The sequence below is a fragment of the Molothrus aeneus genome, chromosome 28, assembly GCF_037042795.1.
Source record: "Molothrus aeneus isolate 106 chromosome 28, BPBGC_Maene_1.0, whole genome shotgun sequence".
Lineage (NCBI taxonomy): Eukaryota > Metazoa > Chordata > Aves > Passeriformes > Icteridae > Molothrus > Molothrus aeneus.
In genome coordinates, this window is record NC_089673.1 from 1,745,198 (window position 1) to 1,758,208 (window position 13,011).

The 13,011-nt window shown below is 51.7% G+C and overlaps 1 protein-coding gene across 1 annotated transcript; it reads left to right on the forward strand.

The window, feature by feature from the left end:
* The first annotated feature begins 277 nt into the window (after positions 1-277).
* On the forward strand, positions 278-10,818 carry CCDC43 (coiled-coil domain containing 43). Its single transcript, XM_066567067.1, has 5 exons — positions 278-536; positions 5,294-5,381; positions 7,496-7,631; positions 8,207-8,262; positions 9,519-10,818. Exons 1-5 carry the CDS (start codon positions 306-308, stop codon positions 9,704-9,706), a joined length of 699 nt encoding a protein of 232 aa, XP_066423164.1. The 5' UTR covers positions 278-305; the 3' UTR covers positions 9,707-10,818.
* Positions 10,819-13,011: the final 2,193 nt, after the last annotated feature.

Sequence of the window (13,011 nt, forward strand, 5' to 3'; positions counted from 1 at the left end):
TTAAATTCCGCCGCCCGCCCCGCCCCGCACGGCGGCCGCGCAGGGACGCGCCGCTCCCCGCGAAGCCGCTCTGCAGGGACGAGCCGCTCTGCGACGCTCCCCGCGAAGCCGTGCCAGGGGTGCAGGTGGCGCGGGGCGCACACGGGGCACACCGAGCGTACCGGAGCACACCGGGCCGCCCGCCCAGCCCCGCCGCTCCGGTCCAGGCACGGCCGCAGTGACCCCGACCGCGCTCCCTCCGCTCCCGCCGGCACCACAACTTTGTCCCTCCGCGGCCGCCGTCCCCTCCCCTCTGCAGGCCCAAGATGGCGGCGCCCGGCGGGGCAGGCGCGGCGCCGATGGCGATGGCGATGCCGATCCCGGCCCCCATCCTGCTCCCGGAGCCGCCGCCCTTCCCGGCGTGGCTCGCAGCGCGGCTGGACGCGCTGGGGCTGGACCGCGCCGTCTACGGCGCCTACATCGAAGGGCTGCTGCGGGAGGAGGAGAGCGATGAAGAGCGGCTGGAGGCGCTGCGGGCCGTGCTGGCCGCCTGCCTGGTAAGGGCGGGGGTCCCTCCGCCGCCCCGGGCCAGCGGGGTCTCGCCGTCCGTCCTGTGCTGATGAACGCGCCGTGCTCCTGCCGGGGCTCCCCTGCAGCCCACAGAGGGGCTGCGGCCTCCACAGGGCGGAGGACGGGCGGGGCAGTTCCCCACAGCCCTGGATCATCACCCCCTTCCCGGAGCGGGTCACCCCCTTAGGGGGAGGGCACCCACATCAGGGGCTTTTTAACCCCCACCCGAGAGCCTTGCGGGGTTTGCGGTGCTTGTTTGGGGGTTTGTGCCAGGCTCGGGCTGGTGGGAGCTCTGTGGAAGGGGCTGTTCGTGGGGATCCCCCTGGTTTGGGGGCAGCGCTCAGCGTTCACCGCGGGCTGGGCGGTCTGGGCGGTCTGGTAGTGCCAGGTGGGCATCGAGAGGTGAATTTTGATGGTAAAATCCTCTGGAGAAGGGTGTGGGGTGGTGCTGTGGTGCCTCACACCCGCCTTGTCTGTCAGGAATCGGATCCCGCTGGGGCTGGACGGACAGGAACAGCCGTGGGTGAGCAGCGCTTGCCTCTGCTCCTGCCGGATTCCCGGGACCCTTCCCGGAGCCGGTCACCCCCTTACTGGGAGGGCACCCACATCAGGGGCTTTTTAACCCCCACCCGAGAGCCTCGTGGGGTTTTCGGTGCTTGTTTGGGGGTTTGTGCCAGGCTCGGGCTGGTGGGAGCTCTGTTCGTGGGGATCCCCCTGGTTTGGGTGCAGCGCTCAGGGTTCACCGCGGGCTGGGCGGTCTGGCAGTGCCAGGTGGGCATCGAGAGGTGAATTTAATGGTAAATCCTCTGGAGAAGGGTGTGGGGCGGTGTTGTGGTGCCTCACACCCGCCTTGTCTGTCAGGAACGGGATCCCTCTGGGGCTGGGACAGGCAGGAACAGCCCTGGGTGGGCAGGGATTGCCTCTGCTCCTGCCGGATTTCTGGAGCCAGGAGGGTGCAGGGAGGGATTTCTCTTCCATAATTCTCCATGTATGATTTTACAGTGTCTGTGTCTCGGGGTTTTTCATAAATGGATGTTTCATAGTTGTGAAAAATTCATGTATTTTATGATTGGCTTTTTGCAAATATTAAAAGGAATATTATATGTGTTGTGTTAGAAAGTGATGCTGTATTAATTCTCTTAAGTACTGTGTTAAATCTAATTTTAGATTATAAAAAAAATTGTTAAAATAGAAACTATGCTACGTAGGATACTTTTTTTAAAGAAAGGACTTGCAGTGAGATAACAGCCACAGGACACTTAAATCCTTCAGCGAAAAAGAATTTATTGTCCTCTTATTAGAAGAAACGAACTTCTTCCTGCCTCGAAGGCACTGTCAGGATTCGGAGGAGGAAGCTGACGATGACCAGACAGAACCCTGTGTTTGAATGGAATTTATGCATCGTGTATGAATATGCAACAGGCTGTTGCTTTTAAGGGTTAATCTTTTGTTAACGGGGGTCCTTTTTCCCTTTTTCGGGCTCGTGCTGCCCAGAAAAAGGTACCCAGACTTTGTCTCTATTGTCTCACATTGTCCTAATTCAATTTGTCCAAATTATTATTACTCTAATTGTATTATTATTTTTTATTACCATTTTATTACTATTAAACTTTTAAAATTTTAAAAACAAGTGAATGGCATTTTTCACAATAGTGTAAAACGTTAAATCATGAGCGGTGCTGGGAACTGTCTGCTCAGTTTTCCTCCCAAACATCAGTGTGGGAGCACAAAACCCACAGGGACTGTGTGGTGGTGTTCACAGGGGTCCCAGGACGAGGGAAGAGATGAGAATTCCATGTTTCAGAAGGCTGATTTATTATTTTATTATATATATATTATATTAAAATGATATAGTAAAACTATACTAAAAGAATAGAAGAAAGGATTTCATCAGAAAGCTTGAAAGGAAAGGAAGGAATGGAATGATAATAAAATCTTGTGGCTGACCAGAGAGTCTGAGCCAGCTGACTGTGATTGGCCATTAATTAGAAACAACCACATGAGCCCAATCCCAGATGGAGCTGTTGCATTCCACAGCAGCAGATAACCATTGGTTACATTTTGTTCCTGAGGCCTCTCAGCTTCTCAGGAGAAAAATCCTTGCAAAGGGATTTTTCAGAAAATACCATGGCTACAGGACTGGGAGGGTGCAATCAGCTGTTTGTTATCACAGGTGTGACACCCTTCCTTCTGTACCCTGACTGTGCCATCTCACTTTTAGGCTTTCCTAAAAGCCAGAGCCCCCTCCCCTGCTGTCCCTGTCCCCTCCCCACCCTGGGGCACAGCAGGGAGGGTGCTTTGGCTTCTTTCCTTCAGCTGTGGCAGCACAGCTTGGAGCCTGAAAGAGCCTGAGAAGCAAACGGTGCATGCTGAGGGATGCAGCCAGACGTCTTTGCAAAGTGCTGCTCTGCAGTAGTGGTGGTTAATTAACCTCCCTGTAATTACCAGCCTTCATTCCATCCCTGTTGCTGTGCCTGGCTCTCTGCAGGCCTGGGAAGTGTGTCCTGGCTGCGCAGTGCTGGCTGGAATATTCCTCTTTCCTGATATTTCAGTTTTCTGCTCTTTCCCTTTTCTGCTCAGTGCTCAGTTCCCTTCTGTGCTGCCGCTGCCAGGACTGAGCAGCTGTGGGGTTCCCATGTCCCTCCCGTCCAGAGCCTCATTTGCACTTTCTGGCTCACTTTGAGTCTTCTGCCATTCCTGTAAAACATTTTTGCCTCTTGAACCCTCAGACTTTGTAATTATTCTTTGTAGTCTGTTCTTTTTTAATGTCTTTTTTGTTTATTTTTAGACTATGTGCTTATTTCTGTGCTGACTGTTCAAACAGTATTTTATTTGGTGAATTTGGGGGTTTTCTTGCCAACTCTCTTCTCCTAGTTCCACACACAAATTACAGGGGATTTTTTTTTTTTGTTCATTTGTTTGTATTTCACAAACACTGTTAAAATAAGGTGACATCTCAAGTGATGTCACAGACATATTTTATGAGAAATCCTTTCCTTAGGATCTTTTCTCCTGAGAAGCTGAGAGGCCTCAGAAACAAAATGTAACCAATGGTTATCTGCTGCTGTGGGATGCAACAGGTGCATCTGGGATTGGTCTCATGTGGTTGTTTCTAATTAATGGCCAATCACAAGATTTTATTATCATTCCATTCCTTCCTTTCCTTGCAAGCCTTCTGATGAAATCCTTTCTTCTATTCTTTTAGTATAGTTTTACTATATAATTTTCTTTTAACATATATAATAAAATAATAAAACAAATAATATAATAAAATAATATTATAAATAATATAATAAAATAATAACATAATAAATGGAGTCAAGATTCTCATCTCTTCCCTCGTCCTGGGACCCCTGTGACACCAGCACAAAGTGACATCTGCTGTCATGCCCATGGTTCCTCAGCCCTGCTCATGTCTTGCACCAGGGATTTTCTACCATTCCTAATCAAGAAACTTAAAATCAAGTTCTATTTCTGTCCAGTTTTTGTCTTTAAACCAGACAGAATCCACCTCACCTGTATTTTCCATGGTTGATTTTTTTCTGTACTTACTGAATGCCAAAGCAAATAATTTCTTGTTTGTTTGGAAATATTTGGTGTGGCCCCTGAGCTTTGGGACCCCTATCAGTGGTGTTTGCCTCTCCTGTGTTCCATGGAGAAAATGCCAATGGGCTCCAAGACATTCAGCACCTTTAGGGAACAAATTTAAGCAGGGGAAAAAGAGAAATTCTGAGGAGGAGCACAGCTGGAGAGAGGAGTGAGAAACTGTGAGAGCTCTGCAGGGTCAGGAGCTGCTCCAGGCACCACAGCTGGGATTCCCCTGAGCTTCTGTGGTGGGACCATGGTGAGGCAGCAGTGCAGCCCCTGGAGATCCACCTGGGAGCAGAGATTCTCCTGTAGATCCATGTTGGAGCAGAGATTCTCCTGGAGCCCCTGGAGATCCTCCTGGGAGCAGAGATTCTCCTGTAGATCCATGTTGGAGCAGAGATTCTCCTGCAGCCCTGGAGATCCACCTGGGAGCAGAGATTCTCCTGCAGCTCCTGGAGATCCACACTGGAGCAGAGATTCCCCTGCAGCCCTGGAGATCCATGTTGGAGCAGAGATTCTCCTGTAGATCCATGTTGGAGCAGAGATTCTCCTGGAGCCCCTGGAGATCCATGTTGGAGCAGAGATTCTCCTGCAGATCCATGTTGGAGCAGAGATTCCCCTGCAGCCCTGGAGATCCATGTTGGAGCAGAGATTCTCCTGGAGCCCCTGGAGATCCCCTGGGAGCAGAGATTCTCCTGTAGATCCATGTTGGAGCAGAGATTGTCCTGTAGCTCCTGGAGATCCATGTTGGAGCAGAGATTCTCCTGCAGATCCACACTGGAGCAGAGATTCTCCTGCAGCCCTGGAGATCCTCCTGGGAGCAGAGATTCTCCTGTAGATCCATATTGGAGCAGAGATTGTCCTGCAGCCCTGGAGATCCATGTTGGAGCAGAGATTCTCCTGCAGCCCTGCAGATCCACCTGAGAGCAGAGATTCTCCTGCACTGTGTGTCAGTGTCCATGTGCACAGTGACCAGACACCCCAGGCATTCCAGAGTCCTGTGTGTGTTTAACATGCAGATTTAGGGTGAAAAGCTGTTCCTGAGCTGACTGTGAGCCTGCAGATCCTTTGTAGCTGCTGCTTTTCTTGTCTGACTGGTGCTGTTTGAAGCAGCCAACTCTGTTCCAAGTCTGAGGAGTCTCTTTTCCCTTTCTAGGAAGAAGATCTCTTGAATGATGTGTGCAGGGAGGTTGTGGAGAGGTGGTCTGACTCCCAGGTCGTTGATTCCAAAGAGGAGAAAGAAGGTAGGGTGCTGTGCCTTGGGGTGCTGTGCCTTGGGGTGCTGTGCCCTGCTCCTCAGAGTGGGATCACCTCAAAGGGAATTTTGTGTTTGTCCTGGTAGGAGTTAAACCAATGCCTCTCACTCCATTGCTGCTCAGTTACTCTTTCACCTGGCATGGGGATGAGCAGCTTCACTTTGGGCTGCCCCCAGCATTTGCTGCTCTTTGGGTTCATCATCCTGCAGGGGAAAAGTGGTTTTTGTTGTTTTTTTTTGGTTTGGTTTGGTTTGGTTTGGTTTTTTTTGTTGTTGTTGGTTTTTTGTTTTGTTGGGGTTTCTTGTTTGTTTGTTTGTGGTGGTTGTTTGGTTATTTTTTGATTGTTTTGTTTTGGGGTTTTTTTGTAGGTTTTTGTTTTCTTTGGGGTGTTTTTGTGTGTGTGGTTTTGGTGGTTTTTTTTGTTGGTTTTTTTTTGTGTGGTTTTTTTTCCTACAGGATTTTTTTCCTGATGAGATGGTCATTAAGGTCCAGCCTGAACCATTCTGTGGTTTTTTCAGAAACCTTTCCCAGCACGTCCAGAGCTGTCTCTGCTCAGTGCTGGCACTGCAGCTATTATGGAATAGAAACCTGTGCTGCTTCTGTTGCTGGCACTCTGGAAAGCAGCTGCTTTGTCCAACTGCAGTGCCCCTGTGACAGCTGGGCTGTCCCTGCTGCTGCTCACCCCACTCCCATGTGGGTATTTCCTCTGCCAACGTTTTCCCTTACAACTCTCCTATTTTTGCCATAAATGCTTGTTGGAGGAAGCTCTGTGAGGCTGCTGAACTGTCACTGCTCCTTCCTGTGCCTGTGTCCATCTCCTGTCCTCAGCTGGGAGCCAAGGCTGGCCCTGTCCTGTGTGGGGAGGTTTGTCCTGGTCCCTGTGCAGTGGGAGATTTGTGGTCCAAGCACGGATCAGAGACATTGCAGTGGCACAGACCTGACAGGAGATCGTGACAATGGAATGGCCCTTTGGTCTAAATCCTGCTTTTTGTTGGTTTTGCACTTTCTTGTTGCCTCTGGTTGCTCATTGTCAGTCCCTGGTCACTGCATCAGCGCCAGCATCCCCCTCTGCTCCACCAGCTCAGTGCCTTTCCCCAGAAATCCTGGAATTCTGCTCTTGGCCTCACCTTGCCTTTGGCTGGGGACAGGGAGAAGTTAATGCTGTTCTATGCACTAAATAAAATAAATTCTTCTTGAGGACAAGTGTCTGGGATTGCTGGAGCTGCTGCTGGGCTCCTCCTGCTCCTGACAGTGCTCACCCACAGGGATTTTTCTTGTTATAAAAAGGCAGCACAGTGTGTCTGGATTCATGGAATTCCAGGGTGAAATTATATCACTGGGGTTCCATAAAGGGATAAATCCCCACTGAAGTGTGTATCCACTCAGAATAACAGAGTCCTGAGGATAAATGATTAACAGGCTAAAAAAAAAAAAATTGGTGTCAAAACCCAGATGCCATTTTAGGAAATGGGCAGTGGAATTTCAGTGTTAAAAGGTAAATCAGCTGTTGGTCTCTCTTGGTTGGAAAGAAAGGGAGAGCATGGAACTGATCCCTCACTTCAGGTTTTCAGAATTTCTCTTTGATGGTGGTTAAGGACATATTAAATAAACTTATTAAGCTGCTTTGAAGCAGAAGAGAATGTGATTTGGAGTCAAATGGATTTTCATTAGCCAGAGACTGACTGATTCCATTTCACTGTGAAACTTCCCTTACTCCAGCAATAAATAACAGTGCCTGCACCAGGAATAACAGTGTCTGGTGGTGGCTGGGTGCAGCCCAGGGAATCCCCCTCAAAGGGAGAGGCACAGAGTGCCATCACCTGTCACCTCAGGGTGTCAGCCCCATGCTGGCCCTACCCAGCCCCGTGGTGGCTCCTCAGCAGCTCCATCTCTCCCAGATCCCAGCTGGAATTGCCCAAAGCAGCACCACTGATGCCCTTGGGAAAAGCTCAGGGGTGTTTTTGGGTGAGACATCTCCCTCTGGGTGGGTGCATTTCCCCTGCAGGACATGGGCTGGCTGGAGCTGCAGAGGGAGCAGGCAGTGAGTGACACCAGGGGCTTGTCTGTGGCCTGGGCTGACACTGTCACTCTTCTGCTGCCAGATGAGGTGCAGGCCATCACCAGCATGATGGAGAAGCAGGCCAGGATAGTGGTGAAGCCCAAGGAGGTGTCCCAGGAGGAGAAGCAGAGGAAGGCCGCGCTCCTGGCCCAGTATGCCAACGTGACTGACGAGGAGGAATATCCTTTTCCTGCACTGCTGGGGGCTCTGAGGGACATCAGCTGCTCTAAAACCCCTCAAACAACGCTCTCCCAGCTCTGCAGGGTCTGCTGGGGAAGCTTTGCAGACTTTCTTCATGGTAATTGCCATGGACAAGGCATGGGAGCTCCTGTTTGTGGAGTGCTGGGAGCTCCTGGGAGGGTTTGTCCCCAGCACGTGGCTGTAACACTGCCCAGCCCAGGTGGGGCAGGAGAGCAGTGACTGCCCCCAGTCCTCAGCAGCTGGTGCTGATCTCACTTGCTTTCCCAGAAATCTGCTAAATAATCCTTTACAGAGAGAGTGTGTGGAGTGGGAGGGTTAGAAGTTAACTCTTTGTGGTGCTGAAGAATGAGCTCTTCCCTGCCCAGCAGAGTGAATTGTAGGCAACTGCATCTGGCCCTGGAGCAGCCAGAGCTGAGGGTGGGAGCTGTGCACACCTGGTCTGTGAGAGTCCAGCTGTTTTTTCCTGGCTTTATAAGGCTGTTATTTGAGTCAAGTGTGGCTGTAGGGAGGCACAAGATCATTACTGATGTCTGTGTTTCCTTAATTCTCTCACTGGTGGGGATGAACAGGATGGAATGACAACAGCTGTAAATATTGGGTCAGAAAAATGTATCCTTTGAATTCCTGGTGACTCAGGCTGCTTGTCAGGCAGGCAGCCTCCATGGTGAGTTTCCCTTTCTGGTCTCCCTGTTTCTGTAGGGCCACCTTTTAAGCTTGGGGATTGGTTTTTCTGTGTCCCCTGACCTTGCTCACAGTGACAGTGACAGTGACAGTCTGTGTGCTCAGTGTGCAGTGCTCACACCAACCCTGCCATTCATTTCCTTCTCCTCCCCTCTTCCACCTTTTTGCAGCATAGAACATGCTAATTGATGAGGACAATGCTCCCAGAACATCAGGTTAATGTTGACTGGTGTCCAGAGAGGGAAATTGTGTCAGGAATGAAGCTTGGCAGCAGCTGAACACCCAGGGTGGGCAGGACCAAGGGCCCCATGTCTGTCTCAGAATTGGGACCGTCCTTGAGCTCCCAGCTGGCACATTTAAGATGGAAGGAGGTTTTATTACATAATTAAATATGAAACCTAAATTATTCTTGTCCCTACATGGGGGACATGTATGTACCTGTCTGTCTGCACATACACACATGTATGTACACATATGTGTGTGTTCAGACGTGTCACACACAGCTGAACCCACTCGAGGCTGTGCCCTGGGTGTTTGCTTCCTTTCAGGTTTGTAGAGGTTTGACATGTATTTTTACACATAAATCTTAAGAACCAGTAGGCAACCTCATTTTTCTAGGAAAAGAACCAGAATCACTAAGGTTGGAAAAGCCCTCTGGGATTGAGTCCAACCATTCCCCCATCACTGCCAAGGCCACCACTAACCCCTGTCCCCAAGTGCCAGTGCCTGAGCACCCTTTCCATGAAGTAGTTTTTCCAATATCCAACCTAAACCTCTCCTGGCATAACTTGAGGCTGTTTCCTCTTGCCCTGTCCCTATTCCCTGGGAGCAGAGCCTGACCCCCACCTGGCTGTCCCCTCCTCTCAGGAGTTGTGGAGAGTGACAAGGTCCTCCCTGAGCCTCCTTTTCTCCAGGCTGTGCCCCTTTCCAGCTCCCTCTGCCACTCCTCATCCAACTTGTGCTCCAGAACATTCCTTCTCTAGGAGTGGGTGTTTTTTCTGGTTGGAAAAGCAACCAGAGATTCCTTTTCCTTTGTGCTTTCCTCATTCCCCAGTTCCATAGCTGCCTGGTGAGGAAGCAGGGAATCAGAAGGTGAGGGGGGAGATAGAACAAAGCTCCCATGTGCCCAGGCAGTGTCTCAGGTGCCCTCAGGCAGAGCATTGTCAGCCCTTAGCCCTCCCCAGCGCTGTTCAGAAACACCAACGTGGAGGATGTGCTGAATGCCAGGAAGCTGGAGCGGGAGCTGCTGCGGGATGAGTTCCAGAAGAAGAAAGAGCAGGATAAACTGCAGAGGGAGAAGGACAAGCTGGCCAAGCAGGAGAGGAAGGAGAAGGAGAAGAAACGAACACAGAAAGGCGAGCGGAAGCGGTAGCTGGCGCTTTCCAGTTGGACTCTCAAAGGATAAAATTAATTCTGAATACGGTGTGTGTTTAAAAAGCAGCAAGAATTCCAGGCACGTGGCTGGGAGCAGTTCTTGAAAAGTGGTGCCTTTTTTTTTCCCTTTTTTTTTTTGTTTTGTTTTGTTACATAGCAGAACAGAATCTCTGAGCAGCTCCTGGACTCAGTGTGCCCTGTGCTTGTGGTATCAGTGTCCCAGTAAGTGCTCGTGGCCAGTGTCTGTACCAAAGAAGGGTGAAGTGATTATGTCTGTGTTGTTAAATTGATCCATTTTTACTTCTGACCACCTGGGAGCAGAGCATGGTGTAGGAGCAGCCTCTGCATTGGATGTGGTTTGTGGTGAGCAGGACATGCTGCCCCAGGGCACACATGAATTCATTGACACAAGCCTTGAAAAATGTCTTTGCAAATCCCTGTTTGCACTGCTGAGGCCAACACTGCAGCCCTGCTCAGGCTGGGCTGGGGGAGCAGGACTGGAGCAGAGATGTGTGAAACAGAGCTGAGCTGCAGTGATGTGCCTGCATCACCTGTGGCCTGTGAGTGAGGGAAACACCACCCAAGCAGGAGCATTGGCCTCAGCAGCAGCAAACCCCACTCCTAATGCAGTTTTAGGACTCCAGAGTGCAAAATGTTGTTCCCTGATGTTCTGTGGGATGAACATGGACTGTTACTTCCCCAGCTGTTGCCAGGGTGAAGCTCTGAAGCCGGTTTGGCACAAGCAGGGTGAGCCAGGGATGCCCTGTTGGGCACAGCTGCCATCAGGAACTGCACTGTTCCTCCTGAATGCTCCTCCTCCCCCCAAGGGCTCATCCCTGCTGCTCCAGCCTTTTTGTGACGGTGTTGGCTGCTGCAGAAGGAGAACACTAATCCTGGGAACTGAGGGGAAGGAGGGGCTGTGGAGGAGTGGGTGGGTGTGCCTGGCCTCTGTGCTGCAGCAGGCTCCAGGTGTTTGCTGTGAGGTGAGACCTGTGCTGAGCTCCTGACTCCAGGGCCAGGCCTGCCCCTCCAGCTGCTGTGTGTGTGTGTGTGTGAGTCTCCAGCTGCTTTATCTTTGGACTTGAATAATAAAGCTTGATTGGCAAAGCAGTGGGGTCCTCTGAGTGATGTTGCCATTCGTGTGTCCTGTGTCCTTGCTGGCCCCTTGCCCAGCAGCAGCTTTTCTCCAGGCTTGCCTTGGTGCAGATGCAGCTTCATTCATGCCTTGTTTCTCAGGGCTGTGCTGCCCTCCTTCCTGGGAGCTGCCCCAGCTGTGCTGCTCCCCAGCCTGGCCTGGTGCACTGTGCTGGTCCCTGGCTGGTATCTCAGGGTGTGGAACAGGGCAGGGGGCAGCTCTTGAGGGAGGGGGTGTCACTCAGCCCCAGCTCCACAGGCCAGCTCTGGCATCCTGGTGCCCTGGAGCCCCCTGCACCACCCTGGGCTGAGGCTGGGCGAGGCCCTGGCTCTGCCTGAGGCGGCCCTGGCCACCTGCAGGGGGATCTCACCTCCTGCTGGCACCCCACTTGCTCTGCCCATCCTTGTCAGCCAAAGTGGCTTTTCCCAGAGCTCTGTGACCTGGCACTGAAGTGCCCAGCCCTTGGCTTCCAAGGAAAATGCAAGCTGAGGGCTGGAGCTGCCTACCCACATAGGCATGGCCCACCTGAGGCTGTCATGGCCTCCTGAGCCCTTTGGTTGTGAGGGCTGAGGGAAGGGCAGTGTTCACCTCGTCAGGGGAGGAGGCCCTGAGCCTGTTCTGCCACTGCTGTGCTCCAGAGCCTGTCCAGGAACAAGAGGCTACATCCACCACTGTGTGTGTGCACATCCATGGGAGGCTGCAGGGATGCAGGAAGGGCCCAGTCACACACACAGAGGGTGGAACTGGCTCCCACAGCCCTGCAGATCCCTCTGCAGGCACCACTGGCCCCTGCACCCCAGCCAGACTAAACCAAGGCCCTGTCAGGGACGGGGATCAGGAGCAAGGGCAAGTCCAGCCCTTTGCTTTCCAGCAGCTGCCCTGGGGCAGAGTGGAACCGTGGCCAGGAGCAGCACCAGTGGTGTTAGAAACCCTCAGTGGTGTTGGAAACCCAAAGTGAGCTGATGCTTCCCAGCCCATGAGGCTGCAGGGCTGCCCCCTCTGCCCACCCCATGGACTGTGGGCCCACCCCTTCCCATGCCAGCAGTTTGTGCCATGGATCAGTGCCCAGCAGGCAGCAACTCAGCTTCTGGAGCTCCAGCCACTGCTGCTCCATTCAGGACAGTCAGCAGTGCACAGCTGGCACTGACAGCACAGAGTTATTTATAGAGCAGGAATACTCTGGACTCACCCCTAAGATTCCCAGTGCAGATGACAGAATTGCTGCATCAGCCTTCCCTGGCAGTGCAGAGCTTGGAGCTGAGACTTTTGCAGGGGAGAAACACTCCCTGCTCTGGCTCCCTTGGCATGTCTGATGTTATGGTCAGAGCTGTCCCCTCTGCTTTTTCCTGAACTCAGTTCCATAACAGACTGAATGCTTCCCCCTGGTACTGGTTCAGGCTCAAGGAGCCTGGCCTGGAAACACACTTGCAGAACAGAAGCTCTTCAACAAAAATGAATTTATTTCTTATAGACAACTCCAGTCAGCACAGTCAGTTTTGCTTTAACATCAACACAGCCTGGGTCCAACTGAACAAGCCCCAGTGCAGTGGCTGTTAGGGAGCTGTGCCTGTTCTGCCCCTCTCCCTGGCAGCACTCCTGGCGTTGCCGTGATCACACCCCACCTTTTGCTGAGCCTTTCTCAGTCGTTTTGCACATCATCTAATGCCAATTTATCTAATGCCATCACCCCTTCTGCACATCAGCATTCCCAGCAGCAGGAAGGACAGAGCCATGTGGGTACCAGGGTGTGCAGGCATGGTCAGCTCAGTAACTTTAACCCACTGTTAAAGTGAGTTTTTCCCAGGGCCACTCTGTCCCGAGCACCAGCATTGGGTGCTGGTGAATCCATCACTCCTGCTCCTAAAGACTCAGAGCTGCAAGCAAACACCAGTGCTGGGAGCTGTCCAAATGCAGAAGGGAACTAAGAAGTCTAGAAGTTGACAATCAAATTTCAAACCAAACTAGTAACTTTAAGAAAATTCAAATTTCAGAACTTGGCACGACCTTTTCTGAAGTTAAATTAAAAACAACGCTCATTATTGAAGCTCCTTCACAGCTCTGCAGGACAATCCTGTCTGCCTGTCGTAGTTTGATTATGCTTAAATACTTTACAACAGTAGTTCATTTGTTCCCAAGAGCATTCCAAATACCTGAACACATTCACTAAA